This window comes from Macrotis lagotis, chromosome 1 (genome assembly GCF_037893015.1).
Source record: "Macrotis lagotis isolate mMagLag1 chromosome 1, bilby.v1.9.chrom.fasta, whole genome shotgun sequence".
In the NCBI taxonomy this organism is placed as follows: Eukaryota; Metazoa; Chordata; class Mammalia; order Peramelemorphia; family Peramelidae; genus Macrotis; species Macrotis lagotis.
The window spans coordinates 873,266,263-873,287,368 of record NC_133658.1 but is presented as its reverse complement, the minus strand read 5'-3'; the positions used below and the strand labels follow the sequence as shown (position 1 = coordinate 873,287,368).

The 21,106-nt window shown below is 38.6% G+C and overlaps 1 protein-coding gene across 1 annotated transcript in view; it reads right to left on the bottom strand.

Moving 5' to 3' along the window:
* Window positions 1–17,307: 17,307 nt before the first annotated feature.
* EMC1 (ER membrane protein complex subunit 1) overlaps window positions 17,308–21,106 on the bottom strand; it is a 40,983-nt gene continuing 37,184 nt past the window's right edge. Inside the window, exons 22-23 of the mRNA XM_074218269.1 lie at window positions 19,628–19,757; window positions 17,308–19,481 (exon numbers count right to left, since the gene is read on the bottom strand). Of these exons, the coding sequence (XP_074074370.1) occupies window positions 19,302–19,481; window positions 19,628–19,757 (310 nt within the window). The 3' untranslated portion in view covers window positions 17,308–19,301. The remainder of the gene's footprint in view (window positions 19,482–19,627; window positions 19,758–21,106) is intronic.

Here is a 21,106-nt window from a genome sequence, read left to right as displayed (position 1 = left end):
GATTTGAGTATCACTTTATTACACTGAACTTCCACATCACTTACCATTAGGCAAGACCCAGGTTCAAAAGACTGAGGATATAATTCAGCTAGAAGGTCACAGTTTAGCACAACCTTAATCCAACCTTAAAATTAGTCACTGATATGCTATAATTATATTCACAAATTCAGTTAGTTTTGAAGCACCAGAAGATAGTTTGTTGCTTTAGGAAGGAGTTAAGGAATAGGGAGAAAATAGAGACTTGGCAATAAGCTAAGTAATTGTTTGCTTTTAGAACCCAAGAGGAAGTAAAGGTTTCTTGTTCTGCATGTCCCTTCCATTTTGTCTTTTCTGGTGTCTGGATTGCCATGAAGTTCATTCAGAAGCACTAGAGGTAATTCTGGAAATGGGAAGTTGAATAACTCAAAACATTCTTCTATAGCTCTGAAGGTATTTCATGACTTTGGACATAGGGGTCAAGAGAATACTAAAGCTAATAGGAAACTTAAAGATATTGGCTTTAAAAAAAAGCTATGACCACTTAAAAGAACTCTGACAAAAATGAAATGGGGCTCAGATTAATGGTCAAGAATTTTAAGAAGGGGGCAGCTAGGTGGTGTAGTGGATAAAGCACCAGCCTTGGAGTCAGGAGTACCTGGGTTCAAATCTTGTCTCAGACACTTAATAATTACCTAGCTGTGTGGCCTTGGGCAAGCCACTTAACCCCATTTGCCTTGCAAAAACCTAAAGAAAAAAAATTTTAAGAAGATAGCAAGTTTTTCTGAGACTTGTTGTGACCCAATCCATGAATCCTTAATGTTCACAAAACAGAGTAGCTGACAAATCAGTGGAATTCCCCTTCATAATAATAATATGAGAGTTTGGGCAACTTGCCTAGTAAGAGAATAACCCCTGAAAACTCAGGGGCCCATACAATGACTGTCACCACAATTACTCGTTTGCCAGAGGTGAGCTATTCGAATTTCCTTGTGATCAGTAGGGATAGAGGATTAGCAAAAGAAATAATTTACCAATTGTAGAGATTTGAGCCAGATAATTCAAAGGGTGATATTTTAAATAAAAATGACCCTGCTGTAATCCACCAGTCATGCCCTGGACGGAGGTGAATCATTACATGTTTATTCTTCTCTATTTTAATTATTTTTCTGTCATAATTTTTTACATTGCTGTAGCCTACTACTTATCCATGGTGGGGTTTTTTCTTTTGCTATTTCACACTTATTTGCTTACGTACTAGATATCCATGTACAATCACTGTAATTTAGACATCTAATCAAGGAAGCAATCTGTCAAGTGAGACTTTTTTGTACTTCAAGTAATTTTAATGTGGATGGATGGTATAAAAATGTAGGCTATAGAAAAATATTATATAAATGTAGGATTATTACCAACCATGAGATCATTTTAAATGATTTGGCTGATAATGGCATGACTTAGCTTTGAGTTCTGATTGAAACTAATCATGACCTGCAAATCATTTTTATTTATTACTGTTAAGGATACCACCAGTCTTCCAGTTACCCATACTCACAACCTGAATTACATTCTCAAGTCCTCACACTCTTACCCATTGCTAAACCCTGCCAGTTCTCAATATCTGTCACATACACCCTTTTCTCTCCTCTCAAGAGGAGGTCTCATCATTTCTCACCTGGACTGTTACCATGGTTTTCTGATTGATCTCCCTGTCATCCAGCCTCTACTTGACTACCAAAGTGATCTTCCTAAAATATTGGTCAGACCAGATATACCATACACACACACACACACACACACACACACACACACACACACACTCTCTCAATAAACTCCATTGGTTCCCTTTTATCTCCAGGATCAATTCTCTATTTAGCTTTTAAAGCCTTTCCTACCCTTGTGCCTTCCCACCTTTCCACTCTTACTATACCTTTCCCTCCTCCACAACCACTACAGTTCAGTGACACAAGCCTTGCTGTTCCTTGCACTCAGTGGCAGATCATACATTTTCATTGGCTGTTCCTTTTGCCTGGAATGTTCTTCCTCTTCATCTCCAATTCCTGACTCCAAGTTTCAACTAGAATGTCACCTACTGTAAGAAACAAGACCTTAACAAGAATTCAAAAGCGCCATTAGTGAAGCAAAAAGAATTCTTTATTGAAATGTCCTTAAGAACAGGTGTCCCCAATGGGCATATGTTGCACATGAAATCATGGCCTTTTATCTCCTGTCTAGGAACACAAGTCTTACCCATGTCCCCAATTGTCTGGGTATTGCCAAGGTCAAAGGTCTATCTGAAGTACCCATTCTCTTTCCATGTGGGTTCAAATTCCTTATTAAACTTCCCCTTCCTCACAATTTGGTAGCCAGGCCCTTGAAAGGTATGACACAGATGTGGGAATCCCTTGTGTTCCTGTTGCCAGTCTATCCACTTCCTCTCTATAGAGAGATTCCCCTTGTTCCCTGTAAGATGTAAATTAGCTTGATTTCTCTTATTCTACCACTTTAGCTCTTTTCCTCATCTTCCTATTTCTCTATAAGTTAAAATTACTTACCTCACTTTCCCATAACCAATGTAGAAATGAAAACTAATCACTTATCACACCTACAGTACTCTTTTTCCCAATCCCCTTCAATGCTAGCACCTCTCTCAGACAGAGATTATCTCCAGTTTGATCCTGTATATATTTTCTCTGTATGTGGTTTGTATGTTTTCCCCATTAAGCTGTGAACAGCTTCAGGCCACAGGCTAGTTGGGACTTTCTGTCCCCAGTTTTTAGCATTTGGTGCCTGCCACAATAAATACTTGTTCATTGGACCAAACTTTTAAAGACTAGACTGTAGTTTACATTGGGTTCCAAGGAATAGGAAGCATCGGTGTTTATGGAATGGGAAAATGACCTGATCAGATGATGCTTTGAGTGTGGGGAATGGAGACCACAGCCGAGGAGTCTAGTCCAGAGGTAGTGAAGGTTTGAATCAAAGTGGTAAATATAGGAGTGGAGAGAGGTGCTAGATCCAAATAACTGTCATATCTACAGTTGTGAAAAAAGGAAGAATGGGAAGTAAGAGGTTAACAGGTTGCTGGAAAGGCAGAAGCATTTAAATAGCTCTTACTTTGTGGGGGGGGGGCAGGGCATGGTCCAGGAGGACCAGCATTCTGGTGTGAGGGTTTGCTGAGTCCTTTTCAGGGTTGTTCATCCACTTTTGGTATCCACCTGGAACTCAACTCTCACAGATGGCTCCAAGAAGCTGTAGCATGAACAGTGGCCACACCTCAGAAACTGCCTTACCAAATGGGCTAAATCATGTTTAGGATAATGGACAAGCCTCAAACCCATCCCATCTATGAGTAGGGGATGTCTTCCTCAAGCTTGTGAAGACTTCCCCAGGCAGAATGAAAACAATTTATCCCAGTGACAATGAAGGCAGCTGAAACAGCTTGGTCAGACTGAAGATGCCAAGGTCATCCAGGCCATCAAGAGTCATCCTGATTTCTGTCTTGCCACTGACCTTTGATGACTCTGAAGAGTGAGCAGACAGCTTTGTGCAGCTCTGCCTCACTTAAAACTAGATCACACAAGAATTAAGATATCACCCTCTGATGTCATTGGTCCTCTTCAAAAACCAAGGACTAAAAATAACCAGGCCACCGGTCTGGGATGATTTCACTCTCTGAGGCTTCTACTGCACTCTTAATGAACTCAAGCTTTGTTTATAGACCAAATATGCTGATAGATTATTTACAAGCAGGCTGTCCAGAAACAAAAATTTATGAATATACATTTTTAAATTTAATCTGCACTAAAAATACTGACTTCTTAGCTGTAAATGCTTACTTCAAAATTTTTTCAACTCTCAACAGCCAGTTCAAGCTGACTCCTAAAAATCCTAGGATGTAAGAGAATAATTTGAGGGGATGGTGGAATCTAATGAAATAGGTTTTTTTTTTGGGTTTTGTTTTGGGTTTGGGGGTTTTTTAAGGATAGAGGAGATTTAGGGGCGACTAGGTGGCACAGTGATAGAGCACCGGCCCTGGAGTCAGGAGTACCTGGGTTCAAATCCAGTCTCAGACACTCAATAATTACCTTAGCTGTGTGGCCTTGGGCAAGCCACTTAACCCCATTTGCCTCACACAAAAAAACACCTAAAAAAAAGAGAAGGTTACTAAAGACTGAGAGGAATTAAGAGAGACTAAGGGAGAATAAAGCAGTTTTGAGATCAGGAGAAAAGTGAGATAGGTGAATAACCTTATGTTTCCTTAATAGAGTAAGAAGCAACATCCTCAGTTGAAAAAGTAAGAGCCAGGACATATAGAGGAAGCTTGAGAAGGAAAAAAAAAAAAAGAATAGCTTTAGCAGTATATTGATAGAATGATAGGAATAAAAAGATCACCTCGCATCAAGGAGAACCTAGTTGAAACTAGATAACATAAATTTATAGCTTGTTTAGTCACTATGGCTTTATCCCTTTCTCCATCTCTGTTCAGTAGTATATCATTAGGGGTAGAAGAGGCAGATGGTAGAAGTACACCAGGGCTAGATTTTGCAAGGGCTAAATGATAGGAAAAGTTGCTGAGAAATTCATAAGGAAATGACATAGAATTGAATTGCTTGACTATAATCATGATTGGAGAAATAGGAAAAAAGTTACAAACCAGGTTAAATGAACAAGTACTCATCAGTAGAGGAATTTATATTTGTGATAAAGAACAGATTTAAGATAAATGAGTTGAAGTGATAGGAGGTTAAAGTCAGAGGAATGTTAGTTTTCTATTAAGGATAGAGAACAGGTGCTTAATGGTAAGTTCCAGGGCATAAATGTCTCTTGTAACTCACTGAGGTGGAGTGAAGAAACAGGTCATGTAATGGACATAAGGAAATAAGAAGTAGGATGCTTTTTTCCAGCCCACTGGATGAATGAAAAGATGTTATACAGAAAATATTCTGGGATTGATTGAAGAGATATCAGGCAAGCCCCTGAAGGATAAAATATTTAGGGGGAGAGTCCTTGTCTTATCCGCTACCCCTTGACCAGAAAAAATCTTGGCAAACTTCAAAAGGTCTAGAGAATTTGGACTCCATAGGGGAGTTCTAGCCTGTCTTTCAAACAACAGATGGCAATTTCCACATCAGGAACTCAAAACAATTAGACATATTTAAGATAGGCAATTGTAGAGCAGTACAAGGAGTGAACTATACCATGCCTGAGAGTTGGTTCAAAACATCCCTCTAAACCAGGAGCACAGTACCCAAAAAGTATTTACAGAGCCCAGGGGAAATGGACAAATTTAGAGCACATGAGGTGGCAGAGAGGTAACATTTCTCAAAGACCTTTTTTTTCTCTCAAGCATAGTATAGTTCACTCCTTGTACTGTTTTTCCTTTGTGTTAAAATTTGTAATATAATTATTTGGGTAAATATCAAACACTTTGGAGGTAAAATGCTTATTTGTCTTTATACCTCTTCCAAATAAAAACTTATTTTCATGATGGGAAATGTTTACTGATGTGGGAATCATTCCTGACTTGTCTGAATTGTTAAAACATAAACTTTGTTGGAACGAAGATTAAAATTAACTCAAAACAGTAATCAAAACTGCTAAAAATATGGCATGAAGTTAAAACAGCTCCAGTCTGACCTATTTTATCTAGTTTATACCAAAAAATGCTTAAGGAAACCAGTATCAGTTATAATTTTATAGAGATGGGAATTGGATCTATCATTTCAATGAAGCAGGAAGCATCCTCTATTGGTGCAAATCTGCATCTTGGTTGGAGAAGTTGCCCAGAATCCCACAGCCAGCATATTTCAGAGGCATGATTTGAAACTAGGCCTTCCTGGATCCAAGAACAATCATCTACTTAATGTTGCCCCTCATTTAAGTTTAACCAGCACAAAGTTCTATAATGAGGAGACTAAAAGAGAATGAAAGCTATTTTAGACTGCTGTAGAGGAAAGAGCACTAAGCCTGGAAGTCTCTTATCTGCTAAGTCACTAGTCTCACCTCCTCCTTCAAAGTCATCTGGTTTCAGTAACCAGATATGAATCCAGAAAACTGGAGAAGGCCCTGGATATAAGGCAATCAGGGTTAAATGATTTGTCCAAGGTCACATAGCTAGAAATAGTCATCTGAGTTCAGATCTCATTTCTGTCCCTCCCTGCCTATGTGATCTTGGGCAAGTCATTTAATCTCTCTCTTATCTACTTCATTTTCCATAACTGTAAATGAGGGTGTTGGATTAGGTGACATACAAACTCTATTCCAACTCTATAATCTATGATTCTTACCCAACATAAATACAGGGCAATCAAGAGTAATCCTAGTTGAGAATGCAAACTCATAAAAGCATAGAGCATGGTGAAAGATGAGTAACAAAAGAAAGAAAAGGTGGAGGAGAAACAAATTTTAAAAGTTTAGTGAGGGGGCGGCTAGGTGGCGCAGTGGATAAAGCGCTGGCCCTGGAGTCAGGAGTACCTGGGTTCAAATCCGACTTCAGACACGTAATAATTACCTAGCTGTGTGGCCTTGGGCAAGCTACTTAACCCCATTTGCCTTGCAAAAAACCTAAAAAAAAAAAAAGCTAAGTGAGATAACCAAGACAAGCCATCCCAAGTAGTTACTCAAGATAAAGTAGATGTGGATGGGTTGTAATCAGGTTGTAGGTGGGGATACCCACATCCATAAGATGACATCTACTAGAGTATCTAAGTCAGCTAAGTATAAGATACTCTACTTGGTACTTTTCAAAAGTGTCTGCTTTCACTAAGTTTATCATAGTACTTTAAGATATAATATCTGTGGGTGGCTAGGTGGCGCAGTGAATAGAGCCCTGGCCTTGGAGTCAGGAGTACCTGGGTTCAAATCCGACCTCAGACACTTAATAATTACCTAGCCATGTGGCCTTGGGCAAGCCACCTAGCCCCATTACCTTGAAAAATCTAAAAAAAAAAAAAGATATAGTATCCATGATCCTAAGCATTATTTTATAGATTTACCTTATCAAAACAAACTACTATTAGTAAGCTGCTCAGGTAGCTTTTTTGTTGGGGGTTTTTTTTTACTTTTTGCTTTTCCCTAAGGAGAAATCACAATTACCAAATATCTTACTAAAAGTTAAGAGTTTGTACCTTGGGGTGGCTAGGTGGCATAGTGGATAAAGCACCGGCCTTGGAGTCAGGAGTACCTGGGTTCAAAATGGGTTTCAGACACGTAATAATTACCTAGCTGTGTGGCCTTGGGCAAGCCACTTAACCCCATTTGCCTTGCAAAAACCTAAAAAAGAAGAGTTTGCACCTTGACAGGCATCTCCTAAGGCTGGAAAGAAGAAAAAGAAGGGGGGGGATGAATTTGGTAAGATCTGTATTAATGCCTGGAAATTTGGCCTTATCCTCACACTCTGATCTAATATATGTACCTGAAAATCATTTGTAAATGATTTTACCATTTGGCAAGTTTTACAGACATTTTACCACTTATAAAGTTTTTATGCTGATCATCTCACTTCTTCATCACAAAAATGAGGTTGACAAAGCCTAAGCTCTTATACTGCTCTCTACGTAATTATCAGTGATCTCTGAATTGCCAAATCTTATGGCCTTTTCTTGGTCATCATTCTTCTTGACCTCCCTGTAGATTTTGACATTGTCGACCCCACTATTCTTAAGACTCTTCTTTTCTCTAGGTTTTTGGTTCACTACTATCCTGGTAACTAACTGGATTCACCACAAATTTATGAGTCCTTAACTATTATTTTTTTACCTCTCTAATTAACTTACTATCTTCCTAATCACAGCAGCTCTTATGAACCTTTTTTAAAAGCTTATTTTATTTCCCCCAGTTACATACAAAAACATGTTTCATCATTCACTTTTAAAACCTTTGGTTCCCAATTCCCTCCCTTCCTCCTACCTCAATCCCCCTCATTGAGAAAGCAAGTTATTTGATACAGGTTAGAAATGTGTAGTCATGAAAAACATTACCATAATAATAATGTAAGAGTAAGCATGACTCTCCCCCTCCCCAAGAAAAGAGAAACATCAAGAAAAATGTAATTAAAAAAAAGTTTACATCAGTCTGTTTTCAGACATCATTAGCTCTGTCTTTCAGAGTTGTCTTGAGTCACAGCATTGCTAAGGAAAAAAGGTAAGTCATTCACAGCCAATCATCTTACAATATTGCTATTACTTTGTATATCGTACATTCCTTATTGCATCTGCTCATGTTAAGTTTTTTACTGAGAGCATCCCCTCAATTCAGTCATTCCCCAACTGATGGGCATTCCCTCAATATCCAGTTTTTTGCTTATATCCTTATACATATAGGTCCTTTTTCTTCCATGTTTTTCTTCTCTTCTGGTAATTAGACTTGATGATGTTTGTCCTTTGTGCTTGAAGAGGTCCATGACATCAGGGAGGTAATGCATGATAAGCACACGAATTGGATTTGAGTGAGGGAGTACTGTGCTAAGTCACTACTCTCACCTCCTCCTCCAGAATCATCTGGTTTCAGTGACCAGATAAGAATCAGAAGACTGGAGATGGCCCTGGATGCGAGGCAATCAGGGTTAAATGATTTGTCCAAAGTCACACAGCTAGAAAGATCAAGAGTCTGAGGCCAGATTTGAACTACCACAATCCATACTCCTAGGCCAGTGCTCTATCTACTTACTGTACCACTTAACTGCCCTTATATAGATTAGTAATGGAACTGCTAAGTCAAGAGGTATGCATTGTTTTATAGCCCTGTAGGCATAGTTCAAAATTGCTCTATAGAATTGTAGTATCACTTCACAATTCCTTTAATAACACATTAATCTTATTTTCCCTCATCCCCTCCAACATTTGTCATCTCTTAATGTCCTATTGGCGAATCCACTAGGTATAAGAAAGTAATTCAGAAATTGCTCCAACCCACATTTCTCCTATCAATAATGAGGACATTTTGAAAAATGATTTAAATAAATAGCATTGCTAACCTCCTCTGAAAATTGTTAAAAAAAAAAAACCCTTTTCATCATCTATCAATTGGGGAATGACACGTATTTTTATAAATCTTACTCAGTTCTCTATGTTTGAGAATTAAGGTCTTTATCAGAGAAACTTGATTCAATATTTTGCCAATTGTATTTCATTCTATCCTATTTCCCCCACCCCCATTTATTCTCTCTCTCTCTAGTTTCAGCCTGTCCTTCCTCAAGTGTTTTGCAGCTGAATATCCCCTCCCACAATCTTTCCTCCCTCTTACCTCCATCTTCCCATTCCCCTTTCCCCTCCTACTTTCCTCTAGGGTAATAGTGATTTCTGTCTCAATTGATACCTTTCTCAGCTAATTTGGACTAGAGTAAGTAAGGTTCACTCACTCCCCCTCACCTCCCTCTCCACTAAAAAAGCTTTTTCTTACCTCTTTTATGTGAAATAACTTATCCCATTCTACTTCCCTCTTTACCCCAGTACATATTCCCCTCTCACTTATTAGCTCCATCTTTTTAAATATATTATCCAGTCAAATTAAATTCCCACCTGTGCCTTGTAAATGCTCCTTCTAAATGCCCTAATAAATGAGAAAGTTCATATGAGTTATCAGCATCATCTCATCCAGGAATATAGGCAGTACAACATCATTATGTCCCTTATGATTTGCTTTTCCTATTTATTTTTTTATACTTCACTTGAGTCATATTTGAAGATCAAATTTTCTGTTTAGCTCTGGTCTTTTCATCAGGAAAGTTTAAAAGTCTCATAATCTGGGGCAGCTAGGTAGCATAGTGGATAAAGCACCGGCCCTGGAGTCAAGAGTACCTGGGTTCAAATCCAGTCTCAGACACTTAATAATTACCTAGCTGTGCGGCCTCGCAAAAACCTAAAAAAAAAGTCTCATAATCATTGAATGTTCAGCTTTCCCCTGAAAGATTATATTCAATTTTGCTGGGTAGTTGCTTCTTGGTGGTAATTCAATTCTTTTGCCTTCTGGAATATCATATTCCTGGCCCTGGAAACCTTTAATGTAGAAGCTGCTAAATCTTCTGTTATTTTGACTGTGGCTCCACAATATTTGAATTGATTTTTTTGGCTGCTTATAATATTTTTCTCCTTGAATTTGGAGCTCTGAAATTTGAGTATGACATTCCTGGCAGTTTTCATATTGGTATTTCTTTCAAGAGGCAACCAGTGGATTTTTTCAATTTCTATTTTACCCTCTGCTTCTAGAATATCAGGGCAATTTCTTTGATAATTTCTTGAAATATGACATCTAGGATTTTTTTTTTGATCCTGACTTTTGGGTAGTTCAATAATTTTTAAATTATTTCTTCTGGATCTGTTTTCCAGGTCATTTTTTTTTCCAATGAGATATCTCACATTTTTTTTTCATTCTTTTGGTTTTATTATTTCTTGATTTCTCACAGTCATCCATACTACATTTTAAGGAATTATTTTTTTTCAATGAACTTTTGTATTTCCTTTTCCATTTTTTCAATTCTGCTTTTTAAGGCATTCTTCTCATGGTTTTTTGGGCCTCTTTTGATTTTTAATATGTGAGGAGGATCCCTGTAAGCTGTTAAGTCCTGTTGTGGTGCTTCTGCTTCTCTTCCTGGGAATGGGGCCCCAGACTTTGACCCAGATCTAGTATGGATAAAGTAACAGAGTCCTGCCTCAGTGATAGCAAAGAGACTCCTGTAATCTCCTTCTGACCCCCTTACTATCCATAAATTGAGATCTCTGGGAGCAGCTGCCTCTGTGATTCAATGGCTCCCAAGGTCTGCTCCTGGATTGCTGGGGTCAGGTCTATCTGCTGAGGCCTGTGCTGGACTGTGCTCCAATCTCACCCCAGTGTGGTAGATTTTTTCTGCTGACCTTCCAAGTTGTCCATTGGCAATTTCTGAGCTGAGGTCTGAAAACTGCCACCACTGCCACTGACTTAGACACCCCAGTGTCTCTTCCTGCATGGCTGGAACTGTTTTGCTGCAGTGTGACCCATATTGCTCTGTGCTCCTCTCTCACCCTGGTGCAGCAGACCCAATCTTGCAAGTTTTCTGAGGTTGAAAAATTGTTTCACTCAGTCTTTTTGAGGGTTCTATCACTACAGAATTTGGTTAAAGTCATTATTTAAAAGAATTTGGAGTGGTTTGCTTGGGGAATCCCTGCCTTCTTGGCTCCACCTCTCTTCCAAGCTTTTTTTTATCACTCCTTAAAATCCTCTTCCTCCCCTTTCCCCCACTCTCTCTGTTGAGATACTTGCCTTATTTTGCTGAAAAAATTGAAGGCATTTCTGTTTGAATAACAAGCATCACCATGAGTCTAACCACCCAATTGCTGCTTAAAATTTAGCTCTTTTATAATAACCATGTAAATATTTTTAGGCATTTTATAACACTGTGTAAATTTATAATGCCTTTTTACAAATTGATGACACCTAACTTTCATTTTTATAGCCCTAGGTTGAAATTAATGGGCCATAATTCACATAGTGGTGGATCTTGTTCCTGAGTAATGCTAGCCAATCAGATGACAAATTTCTTTCTTCTTGGAGGAATCGCTTAATCCAATTTGAAGGATATCTGATACAGTAGTCTTTGTTATTATGTATTGAATGTTTAGTTTTTGGCAGACTGGTGCTTTAATTTTAATAAAATAAACTTGAATTAAAAAAAATTGAAGTTATTCCCAGAGAACTTTTTCCCCCTCCTACTAATCTCCTATAATCCAGATGCCTTCTGCCATGATTTCTTTCATTTCTGCCTCAGATGAAGTGGCCCCTCACCCTAACAAGCCCCCTCACCATCCCATCTTCTCCAAGAGATTGTCTTTCCCATCATCTTCCCTCTTACTTATCTTCAGTCTCTCTCTGTCTTCTAGCTGCTTTTCCACTGCCTACAAACATTCATGTCTTCTCCAAGACCCTACTCAATCTATCTATCCCTACTAGGTGCTTCTGCTTCATTCCCCTTACCTTTAATTCTCTTATTCAGCTGAAAGTGTTCTCTCCAATGTTACCAATGATCTCTTAATTGCTTAATCTAATAACTTTTATCAATCCACATCTTCTTTGACTTCTCCACAGACTGGGGCACTATTAATTTCTTCTTAAAACTCTCTTCTGAAAAAAAAACTCTCTTCTGAATATTGAGGACATTATTCTCTGCTAGCTCTCCTCCTGCTTATCTTACCCTCTCTCAGTCTCCATCCAAATCATGCCTGGGTGTCCTGAATTGTTCTCTTTCCTTTCCCCTCTATGTTGTTTCACTTCTTAATCTCCTCAGCTCTTTGTTATTGTTCAGCTGTTTTCAGCTCCTGACACAGAGTAACAAATATATTATTGACAGACTGATCTTACAAGTAGCAGTCAGGACTCAAACCCAACTCTGCTAGTGCCAAGGGTGTGGTCCCCAATGGCACTGTGACTGCTATACTCCAAGTTCATCTCCACACTTCTAGAGAGAACTGGCAGGACACCAGTTCTTACTTATAGTTGACCTGGAATACTAGCTTCTAACAAATTTTAAATTTTTATTTAAATATCCTGCGGACTGGGCAATGATTTCACTAGATTGATAGAAAGGTAAAAATACTCACTTTAAACCTAAATGAATTGGGCAGGAAGTGCTCTGCTTTGGCCTTCCTGTTACAGAAAACAGGAAAAACATAGGGAAAAAAGATCTCATTTGCCATTGCTGAATTAGAAATGATTTAAAGATCAGTATATGGAAACAAGGACTTGAAAAAATTCAGTGCTATCTTTTTATTTCCAAAAAAGAATTACATTTAATATCAAAGTATTTTTAAGGCAATTGTAAGAATAAATTATTAACAGGCTCAATTTGTACTTCCAGCACCCAAGAAAGGGCATTTATAACCCAAGATCTAAGCCAGTAGATCTTAAGCTTAGTCAGGCTCTATCAAATCAGAAAGGTGCAAGAGTCAGTTAGTGGAGAATAAATTATCTAAGGATTAGGCTAGCTCAATTCCTTCCAAGGAGCTCACTACCATAAGGGTGTCAACCAGATAATCTTGGCTACAGAAATTCAAAAAAGAACATCCACTAGGGATAATATCAGTGAAAACACAAAAACCTTGCAGTAAATGAAGGGTCAAGGGAGGGGGCAGCTTGGGAGGCACAAAAGTTTTTAAGACCTTCACACCTTCACCATTAATTACAGAAAACAGGGCACAGCATTTGACATCTTAATCATAAGACACAAGAGTAGGGTAGGTTTATCATAACTTAAAAAACACCTTTTAAGTGACATAAGATCATTTATTGGCATTGTTCCATATTATTTTAGCAAAAGAGATTAAGTCCTAACTTGCAAATGGTGGCATGCTTCAAATTCTTATCAGTCTTGACAGAAGCAACAAAAATGAAGGCTTGCCAATATCTACCAAGTCATTCAAGAGAGGACATTTATTTTCATAGTAACAAAGAAACTAAGTAACAAGTGAAATACATAATTATGAATAGGCACTTAATAGTCTTTCATTTATATAGGGCCTCACAGTTTTCAGCTTTCCCTCACAACTCTGTGGGGTGATACTAGCATCGTATTCTATTTTATGAATGAGGTAATTGAGGCCCAGAGATGATAAACAACTTCTCTCAGGCCATACAATTGAATAATGCATCTGAATAGGTTTAATAATTCTATTTATGTCATGTTGGCAGAAGTCAGAAGACCTTTAAATCTGATATATAAATAGAACAGATTGTTTACTAGCACTGTCAGAAATCAAAAAGGCTTTAAATGACCTAGGACTTTCCAATTATGAAATTGGAAATCAAGGGAAATGCCTCAAAGGTAAATAATGCTTTTAATAAAGAACCTAAAAGCACATAAAAGTAAACCACATAATTTGAAATAATGGGAAAATGTGTATATAAAAGAATTGCTAGAAAATAGGGAATATTCAACTTCATGCTTTGGATGACATTAACAAATTTGTTTCTGTGGTATGATTATTTTTCAAATTTTGTTATTTTAACATAATGTAACAATAAATTTGAGAAACCTTATAATAGTTAAGTCTACAGGCAGGGAAAGAGAATGAATCACATGAATACATTACAAAGTGAGTGGAGGACATTCAGACTCCAAGTATGTCACAAAAAGCCACTAGATTCATGTTTGAGCATCAACTGGTCTTTAAATTGATGACCTTGTGATCAAGTGCAGTAGAACCACCACTTGGGCAGAGTAATGGAGAAAATGTAGATTTCTTTTTAAAGAGCACTTTCATTTTTTCACATTACTATAATAGTCATGTTGTAAGTGTGAACATAATCCCCCCTTCCAAAAGAGAAATCTCAAGAAAAATAGAGGGGGGAAAGTGTGTTTCTGTCTGTATTCAGATATCATCAGCTCAGTCTTTGGGATGGATAGCATTCTTTATCATAAGTCCATTAGAGGAATTGCTTCAATATTTTCCCCCCAGTTTCTCAGTTTCTTTTGCTAGCTGTATTTTCCTTCATCCTATTCCTCCCTACCCCCATTTAATCTATTTTCTCTCTCTTTCACCCTGTCCCTCCTCAAAAGTGAGTTCTAACTACCCTCTCCCACCATCTTCCCTTTTTTATTATTCCCTTCCTTCCCCCAGCCTCTCCCATCCCTTTCCTCTCCTGTTTTCCTTTAGAGTAAGATAGATTTCTATATCCAATTAAGTGTGTATCATAGTTTCTCTCTGAGCCACTTCCGGTTAGTGAAGGCTCACTCATTCCCTCATCTTCCCTCCTTCAGCCTCATTGCAAAAGCTTTTTCTTGACTCTTTTATGTGAGTTTTAGCCCATTCTTCTCCCAGTATATTCCTTTCTTGCCCATTAATCCATCATTATATTATACCTTCATATTCAGCTCCCTCCTGTGCCTTGCCTATATATGCTCCTTCTAATTGTCCTAATGAGAAGGTTCATGTGAGTTATCAGTATCTTCTTCCCATTCAGGAATACAAGCAGTTCGACATTATTAAATCCCTCATAATTTGCCCTTTCTGTCCACGCTCTCTATGCTTCACCTGAGTCCTGGACTTGAAGATAAAACTTTCAGTTCAGCTCTGGTCTTTTCAAAAGAAGTTTGAAAGCCCCCCCCCCCCCCCCCCCCCCCCCCCATTTCACTTAATGGCCTTCTTTTCCCCTGAAAAGAGTATGTTCACTTTTGCTGGGTAGTTGATTCTTTGTTGTAACCTAAGCTCTTTTGCCTTCTGGAATATAATATTCCAAGCCCTATGAGCCCACAATGTAGAAGCAGCTAAATCTTATGTTATCCTGACTGTAGCTCCACAATATTTGAATTGTCTCTGGTTGCTTGTAATATTTTCTCTTTTATTCAGGAGTTCTGGAATTTGGCTATAGTATTCCTGAGAGTTTTTATTTTGGGATCTTTATCAAGGGATGATCGGTGGATTCCTCAATTTTTATTTTACCCTCTGCTTCTAGGCTATCAGGGCAATTTTCCTGGTGAATTTCTTGAAAAATGAAGTCTAGGCTCTTGTCCTGGTCTTGACTTTCAGGTAGCCCAATAATTTTTAAACTATCTCTTCTGAATCTGTTTTCCAGGTCAATTGTTTTTCCCAATAAGATATTTCATATTTTCTCCTAGTTTTTCATTCTTTTGGTTTCATTTTATTGTTTGATTTCCCACAAAGTTATCAGCTTCCCGTGGCTCTAATCTACATTTGAAGGAATTATTTTCTACAGAGAGCCTTTATCTTTCCTTCTTCATCTGGCCTGGCCAATTCTGCTTTTTAAGGCATTCTTCTCTTCATCAGTCTTTTGGACTGCTTTTTTCATTTGACTTAACTGGTTTTTAAGACATTATTTTCTTCAGTATTTTTTGGTATCTCCTTCATCAGATTGACTTGGCTTTCATGTATTTTCTCAGTGTTCTTATTTCTCTTCCCAATTTTACCTCTATCTCCCTTACTTGATTTTAAAAAAATATTTTTTGAGCTATTTCATAGCCTGAAATCAATTCATATTTTTCTCAGAAGCTTTGATTATAGAAGCTTTGTCATCTTTTGAGTGTGTATTTTGATCTTCCATGGAACCAAAGTAATAGTTTGTGATAAGATTTTTTTCCATCTGGTTGTTTGCTTATGACCTGATTTTAACTTTCTTGAGGTGGGGTTCTTCTTCCAGGGTGGAGGATGCACTTTAAGATTTTAAGGGTTTTTATAGCTGCTTGCAGGGACACCCCCATCTTCAAGGTCATGAGAGGCTCTGACTAGTCACTTGGCCTGTGCACAAGCACTCCCCTCTGCCCTGGAACTATGAGGAGATTCCCTGCTCCACTATGGCAGTAAAGCCCCTTTTTTCTGAGACTGGGACTCCAGACTGCTACCTGGATCTGAGTATGGGCAAAGCAATAGAATCATGCCTCAGAGATGACAAAGAGATCTCTGCAGTCCTCCCTGACCACCCTAACCTCTGTGGGCTGTGAGTCCTCTGGAAACAGCAGTCGGGTGACTCTGTGCCAGTGGCTCCGCAAGTTTGCTCCAAGTTCCCGGAGCTGGGGCCCAGGCCACTGAGATCTGGGCTCCATGCTCACACTGGTGTGGCAGTTTTCCCACTGATCTTTCCAAGTTGTCCTTGGCAATCCCTGGGCTGAGAGGTCTGGAAACTACCACTGCTTCCACAGACCCAAAGCACCCTAGGAACCCAGGGACCCTATGGCAGGCTGATGCTAGATGGCTAGAGCTCAGACACAGCCAGTTGTATTGCAGACCCTTTCTAACCCTTGTGTAACAGACTTTTCCCGCAGATCTTCCAAGTTGTCTTGGGCCAGAAAATTGTTTCAGTCTGTGAGTTCTGCCACTCTAGAATTTACTGGTTAGTGTCATTATTTAGAGATAGTTGGAATGGTCTAGGGGGGAGCTGCCACAATTTCCTGCCTTCACTATACCATCTTGGCCTATTACCAGCAGATTTTTAAAAAACACTCATTTTTTCAGATGGTCCAGCTCCAAGATAATTGTTTTGGAATCTGAGTGCCTCAAAATGTTACATCTGGGAGCAGTTAGGTGCTGCAAGTAGATAAAGCACTGGCCCTGGAGTCAAGAGGATCTGAGTTCAAATGTGGACTCAAGACACTTGATATTACTTAGCTGTATGACCTTGGGCAAGTCACTCAACCCTGCTGCCTTGAAAAAAATGGAATTAGAGGATCTTGTGGACCAAGCATTACTAAATTCACTAGAAAAAGAAGCTAAAGTGTAATTCCTTGAGATGTCACACATAGGCCTCCTTTCCTCTCTTAATATTCTCCTAAAAAACAGGTCAGACAGGAGTAAATTCTGCACATTTTTCAGTTAGTTTACTTTGAACATAATGAATCTTAGACCAAAGTATTTCCTTCCAAGTTTTAAATCATTCATTGAAAATTTATTTTTGAAAACATTTTTTTATTAAGAAGCCATGATGAGCTGGTTAGATCTGCTTCTCTGACAACAAGAAATAAACATCTTATTCACAGACTCTAATCCAGTGCTTCAAAACTTTTAAGTTGACATCTTTTCTTACAGACATTACAATTCAGTTAACAATGGTCTTCATTTCCTCAGAGGAAACCTCTTTTCTTCTCTTATATGTGTTCCTGAGTTGATGAGGAAAATGTACTCATTTTATGAAAGTTACCTTCACCAACCAAAGAAAAACACATACCAGGGCTAGGCAAGTAATCACTTTTTATTTAGAGACCTGTCCAGAATAGCATCACTTTCACCAAAGGGTTGTATTATTAAATTTGGCCTAAAGGTAAATCTATCCAAACTTACAATAGTGCTCCTGCACAATTATTGGGACCCTTTCAAACAGAAATGTCCAAGAAATTAGTCTGTTTCCAAAATGTTATAGTTTCTCCTTTTTTTCAGGTTAGACAGATTGGAACAGTAAACAATGTTAAAATCTCTGGAAAGGGGGACTGAGAAACTCAAATTATCTACTATCCCAAGTGCTAATTAACCTCATATCCAGGATTAAAAATAAATAAATGGAATCTCTACACATGCATTATTCCTCACTTAGGATAACAGAATTTAGGTTGAAATGGCCTTTAGCCATCATCAAGGCCCATGCCCTCATTTGGTAGCTAAGGACACTGTGGTTAGGGAAGGAAAAAATAACTTGCCAAAGGTTACAGGGCTAATAAACAACAAAGTCAAAATTCAAACCTAAGTCCTGCAATGTCAAATTCAAATAATTCTAATCCAGCTGACAAAAGAAACTTCTGAGTGAAATGAAGAGATATGCAAAAGCTTTAAAGGGGCAAAAAACCTTTCTTCTCTGAAATCAAACGTACCAGACAATGCAGGAGGCTCAAGAAGTCCCCCTTAGAATATAGAAGAGGTACTACTTCTATGTCTGATAGTTCAAAAAAAAAAAAGTGTGGTTATCACAATAAAGGAAAGAAAAACAAATTGGAAACTTTGTTAAGTAACTTATACTTTGGATGATGTTTCCCCAATTTGTACTGCCAGGAGGGAAGAGGGGACTAGGATGGTCCCATAAATACATCTCCAAACTACCATCCCTGTGCACTTATAGTATTAATGTTTCATTTTTACAACTGAAGTTAAAATTGGTGAATTCAACTTCTAAGAGAGAGAAAGTCAGGAAATCTGGGGGGGGGTAGTGTCAAACTGGTAATAATTTAAAAATGAATTTTATATAGTATTCTAAAGTTTAAAAAGCACTTTCCATATATTATTTCATTTGAGCCTCACAACAACCCTGTGAGGTAGGTACTAGAGGTATTATCATCCCCATTTTACAGATAGGAAACTGAGGCTCAGAAATGGTGACTTGTCCCACAGTCACAAAGCTAGTAAATGTAAGAAGATGGGTGTGAATTGACAAGTCCAGTATTCTACCCACTATATGGGCCAGGCTGATGCTCAGAAACTAGAAATTAATCCTTGGAGCATTCCTCCCCCAACCCCACTCACCACCCACCCACCCCAATCCCATGAGTAAAATCTGGAAGAAGAAAAAAAGTTTTGGAAACGGAGGGTGAAGGAAGCACCCCTGGTTAAAGGGCTTTTCAGGGGTGGAGGTGAGGGAAATCCACAAAGGGTTTTCCAGACTTTCAATTCAGGTAGCAAGTCCACTGGAAGAGGTCAAGTTGTGTCTCCTAAGAGCTCATCACAGAAATCCAACTCTTCCTTGGATAGAACCCTGGCTAATTAAGCTTTCTAGGTATTTCCCCTTATGCTTCCTTGCCAGTCTTTCAAATCACACTGGTATCTTATGCTTCCTTGCCAGTCTTTCAAATCACATTGGTATCTTCTGGTCTGGCCCTGGCAGCCCTCCTTGATTTTCTTCTTTGAGGACACAATGTGTCTTTACCGCCAAGCACGATTCAGAAGCTTTACTTGGGCCAGTCTTTTTGTGATCATGGTGGCAAAGACCAAGCCAAAGAGGACACTGCTGATCAACACATAGTCATAGTCATCTTTCAAGACATCAAACTGTTTGGATGGATAGACGCGGGTTTGGTAGATGTCAAGTCCATATGCCACAACCTAGGGAGCCAAAGAATTCAAACTAGTTAAGAACAAAAAAATCACTCCATGCTTAGTCTTAGTGGGGCCAGGGACCATGGATCATAAATCAGAAACAATGAAAGAAAGTGCACCCTAATAACCCTAAAAAACAGAGTTGTACTCACCAGACAGGTAGACTCCAGTCCAGATGGAGCAGTATAGATGCCTCTCATTCTGGAGATAGTCTGATTATAATTGATGAACCTTTCAGCATGGATCTGTACATCTGGAGAATATGGGATCAAATTTTCCTCTCTGCAAAAGATCAAAAGATAACATTGAAAACCTCCATCTAATTCAAATAACTCTCCCCAAATTATGGGACAGCCAAATCTGCTAGGTTTTGTGGTCTAGTGTGCATTAACTATTCCAAGAATAATTCCATCCTTGATTTCTCTCCTGAAATGCTAGTTCCACAAGACCTTCCAGATAGCATTCCCTGGCCACCCCAACTTCTCTTCAAGCTCACTCAAGGAAATTTCTATGGCTATATTCTATTGCCTAAAGGAAAAAATAAAAAATCCTTACCTGTTCCAGGCCTTCAAATAAAAACATCCTTATCTGTTCTGGGCCTTCAACAATTTGTCTGAAACTTATCTGTTCAGCCTTATTTCACACTATTCCCTCAAAGTTCCTTTGGGTTTTTTAGATTTTTGCAAGGCAATGGGGTTAAGTGACTTGCCCAACATCACACAGCTAGGTAATTATTGAGGTCTGAACTCAAATTTGAATTCGAGTCCTCCTGACTCCAGGGCTGGTGCTCTTTCACTGTGCCACCTAGCTGCCCTCAAAGTTCCTTTATTTTTTTAAAGTCCAAATAAACAACCATTTTGTTCTGCCTTATTCTACCTCTTTTTTGCACAGATAACTCCAAAGCATGGAACATATTCCCTTTTCCTCTCTGCAAATTGAAAGCTTTTCCTTAAGGAGAAGCTCAAGGGCCATCTTCTTCATGAAGCCTTATGGTCACCTCATTGCTCTTCCAATTATAGAGAATCACAGATTCAGAGCTGGAAAGGACTCCTAATTTTAGAGATCAGAAAACAGACCCAGAGAAGTTAACGACCTGTCTGAGGTCACACAGGCAGTAGTGGGACCCAAACCAGAGCTCTGGTTCCAAATCCTAGAGTCTTTCTATGGTACCATACTGATTCTGACATCTCACATTTTTCTCTGAGAATCTTCTGAATTTCTCTTCTGCCATTATCACATTCTACCTCCTTTATTGGGTCTGATCCTCACCCTAAAGGTTGTTATAGGGGCGACTAGGTGGCGCAGTAGATAGAGCTGTGTGGCCTTGGGCAAGCTACTTAACCCCATTACCTTGAAAAATCTAAAAAAAAAAAAAAAGTTGTTATACTATCATGTCTCATTGTAGCCACAATACCTAAAACATACAGTTTCCATTTCTATGGTACATAGCTAAGATTTATTCCAAACTCTCAAATAACTCTCTGAACTAGGTGGTACTTTTTTATTCCCACTTCTTACTGATGAAGAAACTTGAGATTCTGAGAATGTTAATGTGATTTGTCCAATATCACAAAGCTAAGGAGGTGGGCCAGAATTCAATCCATGTCTCTTGTTGCTAAATCTAGTGTTCT